The sequence below is a fragment of the Mandrillus leucophaeus genome, unplaced genomic scaffold (assembly GCF_000951045.1).
Source record: "Mandrillus leucophaeus isolate KB7577 unplaced genomic scaffold, Mleu.le_1.0 Scaffold55, whole genome shotgun sequence".
Classification (NCBI taxonomy): domain Eukaryota; kingdom Metazoa; phylum Chordata; class Mammalia; order Primates; family Cercopithecidae; genus Mandrillus; species Mandrillus leucophaeus.
Genome location: NW_012105919.1, coordinates 2,323,359 through 2,341,309, shown reverse-complemented (window position 1 = coordinate 2,341,309; position 17,951 = coordinate 2,323,359). Strand labels below are relative to the sequence as shown.

Sequence of the window (17,951 nt, the reverse complement as noted above, 5' to 3'; positions counted from 1 at the left end):
GGTGTGTACCTGTAATCCCAGCTACGCCAGAGGCTTAGGCAGGGGAAGCACTTGATACATTTAGTTAGGAGAGAAAATCATACGTATTAGTAATTGTTGTTTTTCTTCAGAGACTTGTGGTTTTGATTGCCAGCAAATTCCTAACATTTTGGAAAAGAAAACAGTAATGGGATAAAGGGAAGGGGCTAGAGAGGACTGTTTTACCTAGGTCTTAAGAGAAGCCTCTTTGAGGAAGTAACATTTGAACTGAGAATGTAATAAATAAATTTTCCCTTTCTTCTAGTTCCAAGATTATCCCCTAAAACTCATAGACCCAGGTCTCCTAGACAGAACAGTATTGGAAATACCCCCAGTGGGCCAGTTCTTGCTTCTCCCCAAGCTGGTATTATTCCAACTGAAGCTGTTGCCATGCCTATTCCAGCTGCATCTCCTACGCCTGCTAGTCCTGCATCGAACAGAGCTGTTACCCCTTCTAGTGAGGGTATGTAACAAAAGGCTTCTAGATCCATAATCTCAGCTGTGAAATTGAATGTTAGAGAGTAACATTATATGAAAAAATTCTAGCTTATTTTTATTCATAGACAAGTATTTTAATGCACATTTAAAAGTTTGTGTAAATTTTGATGTTGTTTAATACTACTAATTTAATACAATGTCTGTGTTAGAAAGGTTAACATTCCTGGGTGTCAAATACCTACGTAAATAAAATTATTGGTGTTTCATATGACATCTGCAAAGGAAAAAAGCCTCTGTTTAAAATGAAAGCATTCTTTTCCAAAAACATAGGAAATCAAAATTATTGTTCAGTGTTTTCTTGTTTTACTTTTCTAACTTCTAACTCTGAATTTTTTTTTTAAAAAAAAATGTTTTCTAGCTAAAGATTCCAGGCTTCAAGATCAAAGGCAGAACTCTCCTGCAGGGAATAAAGAAAATATTAAGCCCAATGAAACATCACCTAGCTTCTCAAAAGCTGAAAACAAAGGTTAGAGTTTAAAGAATCATTAGGCTTAACTGTAGAAATAGGAAGGAGTATGTCTAATTTCATGCCCGTACAGAATATTTTCGTTCAACATTTTTTCTTACTATTGTGATAGATAAATGTATTGCTTGACAAATTCCAAAATCCAAATTTAGTATTTGAAATTATTTTTTGATCTTATATCTTATTCTAATTTCTATCATCTCATACCAAAAAGAATGCAATGTTAAAGTTTAAAAATAAACCTGTGTCTAACAGTTCTTAATTTTACAGGTATATCACCAATTGTTTCTGAACATAGAAAACAGATTGATGATTTAAAGAAATTTAAGAATGATTTTAGGGTAAGTGTTGTACTGACTGATTAATTTGAGTTTTAAAAAATAAACATTACTAAAGATTTATCATCTATTTATAGAAATGCATTATGTATACAATCAGAAACATCAAACCGTATATGTAGAAAGCAGAACATTCTTAAAGTGGTCTTTGCCTATCCTTTAAGTGGGATAACTAAAATCATGAGATTTGGTAACCAATTTGTAGGTATCAAATGAGAGTATAGCCCTGACATTTGAAACCACCATAGCACAGCTTAGTATTTGATGGTCATTTGATTACTTTGTTAATGAAGCTAGATATTAGTAGAGCAAGGCCAAGTCATTAATAATCTAGTGTGGCAAATGGAAGATGTACTGGACTCTGGTGTTCTGAGGTAGTTGGAGATTTGTACTTTGTACACAAATATATTATGTCAAAATCTTTCTGTAACATTATTTCTCTATCTTAGGACAGGCTTTGCTTACCATCTCTCCTTGATTGTCATTTCATTCTTTTGCACATTATATACTATAATACACTATAGATATCAAGGTAGATTTTGAGACCAACCAAGAAATCTTCTGGAAAGTTAACTTCTTAGAGAGGTAAATCTAAATACCAGCCTTTTAAAGAAAGTAGCTGAATTAAAGGATGAGTGAATCAAAGGCAAAGGCAGCCTTTCCTCAGCCTGTGTTTTAGCTTTCTAAATGTTAATAATAACTTCATTCTTGATTTATTGGTAACATTCAAAATACTACTTATTATTTCATACTTTAGCACATGTATGTATTCAGCTTTAATGCTATTAACAGTTGTTAACTTAAATTTTAATTTGTTGGCTGGGCATGGTGGCTCACGCCTGTAATCCCAGCACTTTGGGAGGCCGAGGTGGGCCAGATCACCTAAGGTCAGGAGTTCGAGACCAGCCTGGCCAACATGGTGAAACCCTGTCTCGACCAAAAATAGAAAAATTAGCTTGGCATGGTGGCGGGCGCCTGTAATCCCAGCTACTCAGGAGGCTGAGGCAGGAGAATCACTTGAACCCAGGAGACAGAGGTTGCGATAAGCCGAGATCACGCCACTCCACTCCATCCTGGGCGACAACAAGACTTCGTCTCAAAAAAAAAAAAAGGTGTTTCAATTTGTTAAACAATAGTTAACGCATACACATGATACAAAGAATATTGAATATGATCATGTGCCCACTACCCAGCTTAGTAAGTTAAGCATTCTAACACAGGTAAACTCCTGTTATGTATTTGCCGCTGCTCAACTGCTTCCCCCTCTTCCCTTCCAAAAGGAAGGGTTTCTTTTCTGTGCAGTTGTTTATATTTACACTGCATATGAATATATCTGTGAGCAATAGATGATATTTTTGCATAATCTTGAATTTCCTATAAATGATGTCTTGCTGTAGGTATTCTTCCCCATTTGAGTTTTTTCCTCAGCATTATTTTTTTAACATCATTCAGCCCCCTCTTATACTACACTTGGATTGAATTTAATATCTCGTGAAGAAAAAACATTTTTACTTTGAAGCATGTGAATTAGCATGTTTTTGTAACAGCTTTATTGAGATATAATTTACATATATAAATCAACCATTTCAAATGTATTAAATCAGTGGTTTTTAATATATTCACAATTATATTGTACAACCATCTCCTCAGCTGATTTTAAAACATACTCTTCACCCCCAAAAGAAACCCCATGCCCAGTTTAGCAGTTGTTCCACACTGGCCTCCAGCCCTTCTTTTTCCCTTACTCCCATCCCTGAGTAACCATTAATCTACTTTCTGTCTCTATGGATGGGCTTATTTGGGACAAATTTCCATTTCATACAAATGAAATAATAAAATATATGGTTTTTACGACTGGCTTCTTTCACTTAGGGTAGTGTTATAAAGGTTCATCCATGTTGGAGCATGTTTTAGTACTTCATTTCTTTTTTTTACTAATATTCCATGATATGGATAATACCACATTTTGTTTATCCATTCATCAGTTTGTAGCTATTTGTGGTGTTCTCACTATTTGACTATTCTGAATAACGCTGCCACGAACATGAGTGTGCAGTTTTTTTCTCGTCCTATGTTTTCATTTCTTTTGTGTACCTACCTAGGAGTTGAATTGCTGGGTCATATGGCAACTGTGTTTAACCTTTTGAGGAACTACCAAGCTATTTGCCGAGACATCTGCACTATTTTACATTCCCACCAGCAGGGTATGAGGGTTTCTGTTTCTCCACATCCTTGCTAGCACTTATTGTCATGTCTTTTTTGATTATAGTGATCCTTGTGGGTGTGAAGTGTTACCTCATTGTGGCTTTAATGTGCAGTTCTTTCATGGCTAATGATGTTGAACATCTTTTGTGTTTATTGGCCATTTATATATCTTCTTTGGATTGCTGTCTGTTCAAATCTTTAGCCCATTTTAAAAATTGAGTTGTCTTTTTATTATTAGGTTGTAGGAGTTCTTTATATATTCTGTGTACAAGTCCCTGTTAGATACATGGTTTGCAAATGTTTTCTCCTATTCTGTTGGTTTTTTTTTTTACTTTTTCATCCCTTGAAGCACAAAAATTTTTAATTTTGATGAAGTCCAATTTATCTGATTTTGTTGTTACTTACGCTTTTGGTGTCATATCTAAGAAAACACTGTCTAGTCAATCATTAAGGTTTATTACTCTTCTGTGTTTTTTAAAGAATTACATTTAGAGGTGTGATCCATTTTGAACAACTTTGTTTTTCTTTTGACACAGAGTCTCGCTCTTTTGCTTAGGCTGGAGGGCAGTGGTGCAGTCTTGGCTCACAGCAGCCTCAGCCTCCTGGGCTTAAGTGAGTAGCTGGTACTGCAGGTGTGCACCGCCACACATTGCTATTAATAACTTTTGTATTTTTATTGCAGAGACAGAATTCCACCACGTTACCCAGGCTGGTCTCAAACACTTGGACGCAAGTAACCCGCCCACCTCAGCCTCCCAAAGTGAAAAATTGCTTTCACTTTGCACTGCAGACTCACCCTGAATTCTTTCTTGTGCAAGATCCAAGAGCCTTCTCTTAGGGTCTGGATCAAGACCCGTTTTCTATAACAATATTATTAGAATAACGTTAGATTTTTTTTTTTAAAGTGAAATAAATTGTTACTAAAAAATTTGAAAAAGAAAAGTTCATTGGAGAGTGACTTGGTGCTCAGCCCATTTTGAGCAGTTATTTAATATAGTATAAGGTGGGGTTCAAATTCATTCTTTAATATTAATTTTTTATTTCTAATTGACACATAACCATACATTTATAACCATTTTTACTCTATAGAGTCCAGATTCATTCTTCTGCATGTAGATATTAGTTGTCCCAGCACCATCTGTTAAAAAGACTATTCTGGGCCAGGCACGGTGGCTCTCAATGCCTGTAATCCCAGCACTTTGGGAGTCCCAAACAGGCAGATCACATGAGGTCAGGAGTTCTAAACCAGTCTGACCAACATGGTGAAACCCCATCTCTACTAAAAATACAAAAATTACCTGGGCATAGTGGCGCACACCTGTAGTCCCACTACTCTAGTGGCTGAGGCAGGAGATTCACTTGAACCTGGGAGGTAGAGGTTGCAGTGAGCTGAGATCATGCACTCCAGCCTGGGCGACAGAGTGAGACTCCATCTCAAAAAAAAGAAGACTATTATTTCCTTCATTGAATTATCTTCACATGCTTGTTGGAAGTCTGTTGACTACAAATGTGAAAGTTTATTACCGGACTCTGAATTGTCCTTCACTGAATCTCTATGTCTTATCCTTATAACAGTACCATACTGTCTTGATTAGAGTTACTGTATTTTAAAAGGCTATACTTTTTCAGTTAGCAGAAAACATTTTAGCTATCATCACAACTGTCTGTAAACCTTCATTAATGCTTGACTTGAATTTCAAGAAGGAGCAACATAAAAAGTCTATCTCTTTAGGAGTTTTAGTCTTACTACTTTTAGGAGCCTGAATAATCAAATGTATTATTTAGCCTCTTACTAATAACTCCTTGATCCGTAGGGGCATACCAAGAAGCAAAGAAATAGTTTTTAAAAAATGAGAGTGGGCCGGGCATAGTGGCTCATGCCTGTAATCCCAATACTTTGGGAGGCTGAGGCAGGTGGATCACTTGAGGTTAGGATTTTGAGACCAGCCTAGCTAACATGGCAAAACCCTGTCTCTACTAAAAATATAAAAATTAGCCGGGCATGGTGACACATGCCTGTAATCTCAGCTACTCAGGAGGCTAAGGCAGCAGAATCACTTGAATCCGGGAGGTGGAGGTTGCAGTGATCCGAGGTTGCATTACTGGGTTAAAGAGTGAGAATCTGTCTCAAAAAAAAAGAGAGTGGGGAAAAAGAAAATGTATGCCAGAACTTAAATTATAATTTTAAAAAAATAGTGAACTTTCTAATTGTTCTCTTCAGATAATATAATGTTATTCTCTTATGTTTTATTGCGTACCAGATGCTGTTCTTCGTGCTTGTATGTTAAATCTTTTATTGTCTAACATTTCTTTCCTGTTTGTATCTGCACTGTGTGTATTAGGCGGCTTGGGCAAAGAAAAGTTAAGTAATTTGCCCAAACTCACGTGTCTAGTAAATAACAGGCCTGGCTATCTGGTGTTTAAGCTTCTAGCAGTGCTTTGAATAGTAACTAATGCATAGTGTATGCCTCACTGTTCAATCAGTGATTCATTAGAACTAACTTCATGACCTGCTCATAGCCCCAAACTGCATTTGTTCACAAATATCTGTAGTCCTTCATTGAGGCAGAAATAGGAATACCTTGTGTGTTTGTTGTTCATTCCCTTGTGAGCCATATGCAGGCTACAGATAGCTTTATTTGTGTAAGAATTGCTAGTAATTTGATCTGTTTTGGGTTAATAGTGTGGGTTTTAGAGGTAAATGGACGTAGGTTTATGTATAGAGGACGTTGGCCTCTATACATCATGTGCGTAACATTGTGGCATGCTATCTACTTCCCCCAAGCCAAAATGGGTTAGTTTTAGAACCTGCTTCATAGTGTTTCTGTGAGAGCTCAATGAGATATTGCCTTTATAAAGTGTTTAGCATAGTGCCTAGCACATGGTATGTATTCAATACATGTTCATTCTTACTAGCAAAATGTAGATGACCCAGTCTTGTCATCTATATGACATAAGAATTTCACTTTTCTGCTGGGCACGATGGCTCACTCCTGTAGTCCCAGTACTTTGGGAGGCTGAGGTGGATGGATCAACTGAAGTCAGGAGTTCGAGACCAGCCTGGCCAACATGATGAAACCCCATCTCTACTAAAAATACAGAAAATTAGCTAGGCGTGGTGGCAGGTGCCTGTGATCCCAGCTACTCTCGAGGCTGAGGCAGGAGAAATGCTTGAACCCGGGAGGCGGAGGTTACAGTGAGTTAAGATTGTGCCACTGTACTCCAGCCTGGGCAATAAGAGTGAAACTCCGTCTCCAAATAAATAAATAAAGTAACTTCAGTTTTCCATTAGGTTTAGTATAGTGCAGAGAGGAAATACAGCAGAATGCTGTATTCCATATATAGCAATATAGCATTATAACAATATATTTCAGTATAGCAGAGTGCTATATTCAAATACCAAATAGTGGACTTGCTATTTGTAAGATGGCAATTATAGTATCTACATCAAATAGGGCCATTGTAAAGACTAAATGAATAAGTCTGTAACTAGTTTAGAACAGTGTCTGGCCAGGTGCAGTGGCTCATGCGTGAATCTTAGCACTTTGGGAGGCTGAGACAGGTGGATATCTTGAGCTCAGGTGTTAAAGACCAGCCTGGATAACATGGTAAAACCCTGTTTCTACAAAAAAGTACACACATTAGCCAGGTGTGGTGGCACATGCCAATAGTACCAGCTACTCAGGAGGCTGAGGTGGGAGAATCACTTGAGCCTGGGAGATGGAGGTTGCAGTGAGGTGAACTTGCACCACTGTGCTCGTCTGGGCAACGGAGCCAGACCCTGTCTGGAAAAAAAAAAATGTCCAACCCATAGGAAGAACTGCAGATGTGTTTGACATTAGAAGAAAAAGCAACACCAAAAGTCTAATTTTTGCCTTCACTCAAGGATCCTTATGATAATTAAACTCCGAAGTCCTTGGCAATATATATGTAGTTGGTCTATTATGTGGATAGCCTCTACCGAAGATTTTTGTGAACAAATGAAAGTTTAGCAGTAAGTCCCTACATCGTGACTTAAATTGCCAGTGTGCCCACATAAATGCCCTGTCAACATTTGCCCTCAGCCACTTGTCTCTTTAGCTATGCAGTAAAGCTTGAGATGGGCCTGAGTTGCATAATGCTGTTTGCCATGACACCAAGAGCCTTGGTAATGAAACCATTGAAATTTATTTGCCTGTGCTGAGGCTGAAGAGGTATCTTGGCTCTCTCCAATTTTCAGGCAACCTTTTTGGCTGTGTAGGTTTCTCTTTAGTTTGCTTCTCACCACCTGGGGCTGTGGCTTAGGTCCGTTGTCCTAACCTGTGGCTTGGGTTCTGTTTTTGTTGCTTGTACTTGCTCCCCCTTTTCTTCAGCCATTCCTGTTTTCTTTCTTTTTTAGAGGATGCCATGTTAAATCATCTTCAGCCAGTGATAGCATTTATTTTTTCTGGTCTGCAAACTTAAAAACCTCATCACTTATTTTGCTAATATCTTTGTCTTCTGTTCTTTTTGATGGTCCTTGGTTTTGCAGTCTACTTTAAAGGTTTTTATTTTTATAGTTTTATGGGTACATAGTAGACATATTATTCATGGGGTCTGTGAGATATTTTGATAAAGGCATGCAATGTGTAATAATCACATTAGGGTAAATGGAGTATCCATCACCATCATCATTCATCATTGCTTTGTGTAATGAACGTTGCAATTGTACTCCCTCAGTTATTCTAAAAAGTACAACAAATTAATGCTGACTGTAGTCACCCTGCTTTGCTGTCAAATACTAGATCTTACTCATTCTTTATTTAACTTTTTAAATTTTAAAATTATTTTATTTATTTATTTTAGACGGAGTCTCACTCTGTCACCAGGCTGGAGTGCAGTGGTGCAATCTTGGCTCACTGCAGCCTCCGCCTCCAGGGTTCAGGTGATTCTCCTGCCTCAGCCTCCTGAGTAGCTGGGACTACAGGCATGTGCCACCACGCCCAGCTAAGTTTTGTATTTTTAGTAGAGATGGGGTTTCACTGTGTGGGCTGGAATGTTCTCGATCTCTTGACCTTGTGATCCGGCCGCCACAGCCTTCCAAAGTGCTGGCATTACAGGCATGAGCCATCGCGCCCAGCCTTTAAAAATCTTTTAAATCATTGTAATATCTTTTTCATTTCTACCTCCAGTCCTGCAGAGTTCTTATTCATTCTTTCTAAATTTTCTTTGTACCCACTAATCACCTCATTTCCCTCCCCCTCCCCACTACCCTTCCCAGCTTCTGGTAACCATTCTACTATCTCCATGTGTTCAATTGTTTTTTTAGTGCCCGCAAATGAGTAAGAATAGGCAAAGTTTATCTTTCTGTCCCTGGCTTATTTTACTTAACATAATGTCCTCCAGTGCCATCTACATTGTTGCAAATGACAGGATCTCATTCTTTTTTGTGGCTGAATGGTAATCTATTATGTATATATACCACGTTTTCTTTCTCCATTTGTCTATTGACGGACACAGAGATTGATTCTAAATCTTGGCTGTTATGTATATAGTGCTGTAGTAAACATGGGAGTGCAGATATTCCTTCAATAAACTGATTTCCTTTCTGAGTATATACCTGGCAGTGCAATTGCTGGATCATATGGTAGCTCTATTTTTGTTTTTTTGATGAATTTCCATACTGTTCTCCATAGTGGTTGTACCAATTTACATGTCTGTCAACAGTGTGTGAAGGTTCCCCTTTATCCACATCTTCACCAGCATTCATTATTACCTGTCTTTTGGATAAAAGCCATTTTAACCGGGGTGAGATGATATCTTGTTGTAGTTTTAATTTCCATTTTTCTGGTAATCAGTAGTGTTGAATACCTTTCATATACCTGTTTGCCATTCATAAATAATGATGAGGTCTTGCTCTTTGGCCCAGGCTGGTCTCGAACTACCGGGCTCAAGCAATCCTCCCACCTTTGCCTCCCAAAATGCTAAAATTACAGGTGTGAGCCACTGTACCTGGCCTTGTATGTCTTCCTTTTTTTTTTTTTTTTTTTGAGACGGAGTCTCACTTTGTTGCCCTTTGTTGACCAGGCTGGAACGCAATGGTGTGATCGTGGCTCACTGCACCCTCCACCTCCCGGGTTCAAGAAATTCTCCTGCCTCCCGACACCATGCCCGCCTAATTTTTGTATTTTTAGTAGAGACAAGGTTTCTCCATGTTGGCCAGGCTGGTCTCGAACTCCTAACCTCAGATGATTTACCTGCCTCAGCCTCCCAAAGTGCTGGGATTACAGGCGTGAGATACTGCGCCCAGCCTGTATGTCTTCTTTTGAGAAATGTCTATTCAGGTCTTTTGCCCATTTTTAATTGAGTTATTAAAATTTTCCCTATTGAGTTGCTTGAGCGCCTTTTATATTCTGGTTATTAATCCCTTGTCAGATAAGTAGTTTGCAAATGTTTTCTCCCATTCTGTGGGTTGTCTCTTCACTTTGTTGATGGTTTCTTTTGCTGTGCAGAAGCTTTTTAACTTGATGTGATCCCATTTGTCCATCTTTGCTTTGGTTGTCTATACTTTTGGGGTATTCCTCAAGAAATCTTTGCCCAGAGCAATGTCTCTGGGAGTTTAATGTTTTCTTTTAGTAGTTTCATAGTTTGAGATCTTAGATTTAAATCTTTAATCCATTTTGATTTGATTTTTTTTAATATGGTGGGACGCAGGGGTCTAATTTCATTCTTCTGCATGTGGATATCCAGTTTTCCCAAAACCATTTATTGAAGAGACTGTCCTTTCCCCAGTGTATGTTCATGGCGTCTTTGTGGGAAATGAGTTCACTTAGACGTATGGATTTATTTCTGAGTTCTCTATTCTGTTCCATTGATCTGTGTATCTTTTTTTATGCCAGTACCATGCCATTTTCGTTGTAATAATTTGAAGTCAGATAATGATTCCTCCAGTTTTGTTCATTTTGCTCAGTATGGCTTTTGCTATTCTGTGTCTTTTGTGGTTCCCTGCACATTTTGGAATTATTTTTTCTACTTCTGTGAGGAATGTCATTGGTATTTTGATGGGATTGCACTGAATCTGTAGATTGCTTTGAGTATTGTGAACGTTTTAGCAATACTAATTCTTCTAATCCATAAACATGGAATCTCCATGTTTTCTCTGTGTCATCTTCAATTTCAATGTTTTAAAGTTTTCATTGTAGAGATCTTTTACTCATTTGGTTAAGTTTATTCCTAGGTATTTTATTATATTTGTAACTATTGTAAATGGGACTGCTTTTAAAATTTTTTTCGGATTGTTTGCTGTTAAATATAAAAATGCTCCTGATTTTTGTATGTTGATTTTTGTATCCTGCAACTTTACTGAATTTGTCAGTTATAATAGGTTTTTCTTTTTTGGAGTCTATGTTTTTCCAAATGTAAGGTCATATTATCTGCAAACAAGGATAATTTGACTTATTCCATTCCAGTGTGGATGCTTTTTATTTCTTTTGTCTGATTGCTCTAGTTAGGACTTCCAGTATTATGTTGAATAACAATGGTGAAAGTGGGCATCCTTCTCTTCCTCCAGATCTTAGAGGAAAGCCATTTAGTTTTTCCCTATTCAGTATGGTACTAGTTACGGGTCTGTTATATATGGCTTTTATTTTGTTGAGGCATATTTCTTCTATACCCAGTTCTTTGAGGGTTTTTTGTTTTTGTTTTTGAGGCAGAATCTCGCTCTATCACCCAGCTGGAGTGCAGTGGCATAATCTCGGGTTACTACAAGCTCTGCCCCCTGGGTTCACTCCATTCTCCTGCCTCAGCCTCCTGAGTAGCTGGGACTACAGGTGCCCTCCAACGTGCCTGGCTAATTTTTTGTATTTTTAGTAGAGATGGGGTTTCACCCTGTTAGCCAGGATGGTCTTGATCTCCTGACCTCATGATCTGCCCGTCTTAGCCTCCCAAAGTGCTGGGATTACAGGCGTGAGCCACCACACCCAGCTGAGGGTTTTAATCATAAAGGGGATGTTGCTTTTTATGTGATATAAATTATATATTTATATCATAATATATATTTATATATATTTATGTCATATATAATATAAAATATATATTTTTTGGTCTTTGTCTTTTATTCTGTTAAGATGTACCAAGTTTATTGATTTGCATATGTTGAACCATCCTTGTCGCTGGGATTACAGGCGCGTACCACCACTCCCGGCTAATTTTTTTTGTATTTTTAGTAGAGAGGGGATTGCACCATGTTGGTCAGGGTGGTCTCGAACTCCTGACCTCAGGTGATCCACCCACCTTGGCCTCCCAAAGTGCTGGAATTACAGGCATGAGCCACCGTGCCTGGCCTATCTAGTGTTATTTTATTGTGATTGGAGAAGATAGTTGATATGATTTCAACTTTTTAAAATTTTTATTTGTTTGTTTGTTTGTAACAGAGTCTCCCTCAGTTACCCAGGCTGAAGTACATGTCACGATCTTGGCTCACCTGCAACCTACACCTTCTTGGCTCAAGCAGTCCTCGCACCTTAGCCTTCCAAGTAGCTGGGACTACAGGCACGTGCCACCACACATGGCTGATATTTTTGGATTTTTTTTTTTGTAGAGATGGGACATTGCCATGTGTCCCAGGGTTGTCTCAAACTCCTGAGTTCAAACAGTCTACCCATTTTGGCCTCCCAAGGTGCTAGGATTACAGACATGAGCCGCTGTGCCAGGTCAAATCTTTAGACTTGTTTTGTGGCTTAATATGTGGTTTATCTTTGAGAATGATCCATATGTTGAGGAGAAGAATGTGTATTCTATAGCTGTTGGACACGGTGTTCTGTAAATATGTATTGGGCCTATTTGGTCTATAAAGCAAATTAGGTCTAATGTTTCTTTGTTGATTTTCTGTCTGAATGATTTTTCCAGTGCTGAGAGTGGAGTGTTGAAGTTTCTGACCGTTACTGAGGTCTGCTTCTCTTTTTTGCTCTAGTAATATTTGCTTTATATATCTGGATGCTCCAGTATTGGTTGCATATATATTTATACTTGTTATAATCTCTTGCTGAATTGATCCCTTTGTCATTATACAATGATCTTCTTTGTCTTTTTTTGTAGACTTTGTCTTGAAGTCTATTTTATCTAAGCATAGCTACTCCTGCTCTTTTCTGGTTTCCATTTGCATGGAATATCTTTTTCCAACTCTTCAATTTTAGTCTATGCGTGATTTCATAGGTAAAGTGTGTTTCTTGTAGGCAATGGATCATTGGGTTTCTTTTTTTTTTTTTTTTTTGGAGACAGACTCGCTGTTGCCCAGGCTGGAGGGCAATGGCGCGATCTCGGCTCACTGCAACCTTCGCCTCCTGGGTTCAAGCGATTCTCCTGCCTCAGCCTCCCCAAGTAGCTGGGATTACAGGCGCCTGCCACCACGCCCAGCTAACTTTTTTGTATTTTCTATAGAGGTGGGGTTTCATTATGTTGGCCAGGCTGTTCTTGAACTCCTAACCTCAGGTGATCCGCCTGCCTCTGCCACTCAAAGTCCTGGGATTACAGGCGTGAGCCACCGCACCCAGCCTTTTTTTAAAAATCCATTTAACCACTGTATGTCCTTTGATTGGAGAGTTTAGTCAATTTACATTCAATGTTGTTACTGATGAGTAAGGACTCAACTACTACAACTTACTATCTGGTTGTTTTGTAATCCTACTTCCTCCTTTCACCCTTCTTTTTTACTTCCTCTTCCCTCCTTTTTTCCCCTCCCTCCCTCCCTTGTTTTGAAAGTGATTTTCTCTGGTGGTATGTTTTAATTTCCTGCTTTATATTTTTTGTGTATCTGTTGTTGGTGTTTTTGATTTAAGATCACCATGACAGCCAGGTGCGGTGGCTCACAACTGTAATCCCAGCACTTTGGGAGGCCGAGGTGGGTGGATCAAGAGGTCAGGAGTTCGAGACCAGCCTGGCTAACATGGGGAAACCCTGTCTCTACTAAAAATACAAAAATTAGCCAGGTGTGGTGGTGCACGCCTGTAATCCCAACTACTCAGGAGACTGAGGCAGGAGAATTGCTTGAACCCGGGAGGCGGAGGTTGCAGTGAGCCAAGATTGTGCCACTGCACCCCAGTCTAGGCGACAGAGCGAGACTCTGTCTCAAAAAGAAAAAAAAAAGATCACCATGAGGGTTGCAAATAACATTTTATAACGCATTATTTTAAACCAATGACAACTTAACTGATTGCAAAAACAAGCAAGCAAAGAGAAAACTAATAAAAACTCTGCACTTCAACTTAATCTGTCCACTTTTTAGCTTTTGTTGTTTTTATTTATACATTTATTATACTATGTCTTAAAAAAACTGTAGTTATAGGCCATGGGCAGTGGCTCACACATGTAATCCCCGCACTTTGGGAGGCTGAGGTGGGCAGATCACCTAAGGTCAGGAGTTCGAGACCAGCCTGGCCAATATGGCAAAACCCCCTCTCTACTAAAAATAGAAAAATTAGCTGGGCATGGTGGTGGGTGCCTATAATCCCAGCTACTTAGGAGGCTGAGGCAGGAGAATCACTTGAACCCAGGAGGCAGAAGTTGCAGTGAGCTGAGAGTGCACCACTGCACTCCAGTCTGGGCGACAGAGCAAGACTGTCTTTTAAAAAAAAAAAAAACCCAGGCGTAGTGACTCACAACTATAATCCCAGCACTTTGAAAGGCTGAGGCGGGTGGATCACGAGCTCAGGAGTTTGAGACCAGCCTGACCAACTGACCAACGTGGCGAAACCCCATCTCTACTAAAAATACGAAAATTAGCCAGGTGTGGTTTACATGCACCTGTAATCCTAGCTACTCAGGAGACTGAGGCAGGAGAATTGCTTGAACCCGGGAGGCAGAGGTTGCAGTGAGCCGAGATTGCACCACTTCCCTCCAGCCCAGGCGACAGAGCGAGACTCCATCTCAGAAAAAAAAAATTGTAGTTCTTATTTTTGAAAGGTTCATCTTTTATTCTTCCTGCTTAAAATATGAATAGTAGTTTATATACAATTACAGTGTTAGAATATTCTGTATTTTTCTGTGTACTTATTGTTACCAGTCAGTTTTTGCACCTTCGGGTGATTTCTTATTGCTTGTTAACATCCTTTTCTTTCAGATTGAATTTTTTTTTTTTTTTTTTTTTTTTTGAGACAGTCATGCTCTGTCACCAGGCTGGAGTATAGTGGTGCCATCTCAGCAGTGCCATCTTGGCTCACTACAACCTCCGACTCCCAGGTTCAAGCAATTCTCCTGCCTCAGCCTCCTGAGTAGCTGGGATTACAGGCATGTGCTACCATGCCCAGCTACTTTTTGTATTTTTAGTAGAGACGGGATTTTGCCATGTTTGCCAGGCTGGTCTTGAACTCCTGACCTTAGGGTGATCCTCCTGCCTTGGCCTCCCAAAGTGCTAGGATTATAAGCGTGAGTCATCACGCCCAGCTTGGTTGTTTATTTTCAAATAGCCTGAATTCAAGCTCACTAATGTTTTCTTCTGCTTGATACATTTTTGCTATTGAGAGACTCTGATGCATTTTTCAGTTTGTCAATTGAATTTTTCCACTTTGGGATTTCTGGTTGATTCTTTTTATTAATAACTATTGCAGTCTGTTTTTTAAATTTACAGGATTCTGAATTTGTTCTCTGTATTATCTTGGATTTCGTTGAACTTTCTTAAAGCATCCAGTTTGAATTCTGTCAGAAAGTTCACATATTTCTTACCACTTGGGAATTGGTCACTGGTGCCCTTTATTTTTAGTTCATTTGGTGGGGTCATGTTTTCTTGAATGGCCTTGTTGCTTGTGGATGTTCATCAGTGTCTGGTCATTGAAGAGTTGGGTATTCTATTCTTTGTAGTCTGGTTTTGTTTGTACCCATTTTTTTTTCTTTTTTTGAGACAGTGTCTCACTCTGTCGCCCAGGCTGGCGTGCAGAGCACAATCTTTGCTCACTGCAACATCCGCCTCCTGGGTTCAAGCGATTCTCCTGCCTCAGCCTCCTTAGAAGCTGGGGTTACAGGCACGTGCCACCACGCCTGGCTAATTTTTGTATTTTTAGTAGAGACAGAGTTTCACCATGTTGGTTAGGCTGGTCTCGAACTCCTAACCTCGTGATCTGCCCACCTCGGCCTCCCAAAGTGCTGGGATTACAGGCGTGAGCCACTGTGTCTGGCCCCCATTCTTCTTGAGAAGGTTTTTCAAATATTCAAAGGGAATTAAGTGTTGTCATCTAAGTCTTCGTTCACTGCAGCCATACATGCCTTAGAGGGCACCCCAGGCCTAGTAATACTGTGACTCTGTAGAGGTATCACCTTGGTAGTCTTGGGGAAGATCTGGGAGAATTCCCTGTATTGCCAGGCAGTCTCTTGTCCTCTTCCCTTACATTTCTCCAAACAAATGGAGTCTCTCTTTGTGCTGAGCTGCCTGGAGTTGGGGGAAGGATGACACAAGCACTGCGTTGGCCACCATCACTGGAACTGTACTGGGTCTCTCCCAAGGCCTGTGGCAGCCATTTTCTGGCCACTGCTGTTGTTAATTCAAGGCCGAAGGGTGCTTTAGTCAGCAGGTGAAGAATCCTGCAAGGACTGGGTCTTTACTTTCAGTGCAGCAGGTTTCCTTCTGGCCCAGGGTGCATCTAGAAATGCCGCCCAGGAGCCAGGGCCTGGGATCGGGAGCTTTAGGAATCTGCTTTATTTTACTGGGGCTGAGTGGGCACCCACTTGCAAGATAAAGTCCTTTTTACTCTTCTCTCACCTCAAGCAGGTGTGTCTCCCCATGGCCACCCCAGCTGGGAATGTGCTGGGTCATATCTGAAGCTGGCACAATATGACATGGCACCTTGTTTTTTATTCAAGGCACAAGGGCTCTTTAGTCAGCTGGTGGTGAATCCTACCAGGACTAGGTATCTTCCTTCAAGGCAATGGGTTCCCTTGTGGCCCAGGATATGTCTAGAAATGTCATCTGGGAGCTATGGCCTAGAGTCGAGGCTTCAGAACTATGCTTGGTGCTTTATTTTACTGTGGCTGAACTAGTATCCACATTTCTAGACAAAGTCCTCCCTACACTTCCCTCTCCTCTCAGAGCTAAGAGCTGTGAGCTCTGGTACCTGGAGTTGGGGGAGGGCTGGCACAAGCACTCCCTTGGCCACCCTAGCTGGTGTCTCAGTGGGTCACATGTACCCCAAGTCCACTGGCTTTGAGCCCAGCACAGTACCATGACTTGTCCAGGAATAGCGGTCCTTGTGGTCTAGACTGCCTTTCAAGTTTATTTAAGACCCCAGAGCCCTTTACTCATAGTGGTGGGGCTTACCAAAATTCAGATTCTTTGTTTTTTTTGGCAGAGTTTCGCTCTTATTGCCCAGGCTGGAGTGCAATGACGCGATCTCAGCTCACCACAGCCTCCACCTCCTGGGTTCAAACAATTCTCCTGCCTCAGCCTTCCGAGTAGCTGGGATTATAGGCATGTGCTACCACCCCGGGCTAATTTTTTTGTTTTTTAGTAGAGATGAGGTTTCTCCATGTTGGTCAAGCTGGTCTCAAACTCCTGACCTCAGGTGATCCGTCCGCCTTGGCTTTCCAAAGTGCTGGGATTACAGGCCACAGTGCCCAGCCCGAAATTCAGATTCTCATCACTGGGATGGACAATTCCCCTCTGACTAGGGCTGGTCTAAATACTCCCTCTGTGGGTGCTGGCTGAATTCTGTCCTGTGCTGCTTTCCACTATGACAGGGCAGCACTGAGTTTCAATGCAAAATCCCGGTCATTTCTCTCTCTGTCTCGCGAGCACACAGATTCTTTCTCCACCCCACACTGCATTTTGGGGGAATGGCAGGGGTGTTGCGGGGGCAGTTCAAGACCATCTTCCTTATCTTCCTCAGTGCCTTTTTCCTTAATGGGATGTCAAAACCAGGTACTGTGATCGCTTACCTAATTTTTGGTTCTTATGAAGGTGCTTTCTTGTGTGAATAGTTGTTCAATTTGGTGCTCCTTGTGGGGGATGATCACTGGAGGGTTCTGTTTGGCCACCACGCTCTGTCTCCTCTCCCCTGCCGTCTCTTTTTTTACTTAGGGGTTTAGAATGTCTAACTGACCAATATGTACAGTCAGGTCTCATTCTGAATTCATCTACTTAAGACCTTCCAAGCCCACTAGGCCCAGTTCTTAGTCCAGCCTCCATGATGGTACCTCCACATCCTAATTTGCTTCCCTCCAGTTCATTTCGCACAAAGCTGCTGTGTTAATCTTTCTGAACTATAAATCTGCCCAGTACTCTACCCTACTTAAAATTCCTCATTGACTTCCCATTTGCCTTGAGAATTAAAAGCCAAAGTCCTAAAACATAGCTTTTTAATTTTTAATTTTTTTTTTTTTTTTTTTTTTTTTAAATTTTTAGATGGAGTCTTGCTCTGTCACCCAGGCTGGAGTGCAGTGGTGTGATCTTGGCTCACTGCAACCTCCGCCTCCCGGGTTCAAGC

General features: G+C 40.4%; 1 protein-coding gene across 1 annotated transcript in view; it reads left to right on the top strand.

The window, feature by feature from the left end:
- Window positions 1–17,951, top strand: part of ATXN2 (ataxin 2) — a 105,204-nt gene that overhangs the window by 43,778 nt on the left and 43,475 nt on the right. Inside the window, exons 9-11 of the mRNA XM_011997883.1 lie at window positions 284–481; window positions 875–982; window positions 1,253–1,323. Coding sequence (XP_011853273.1) covers window positions 284–481; window positions 875–982; window positions 1,253–1,323 — 377 coding nt within the window. The remainder of the gene's footprint in view (window positions 1–283; window positions 482–874; window positions 983–1,252; window positions 1,324–17,951) is intronic.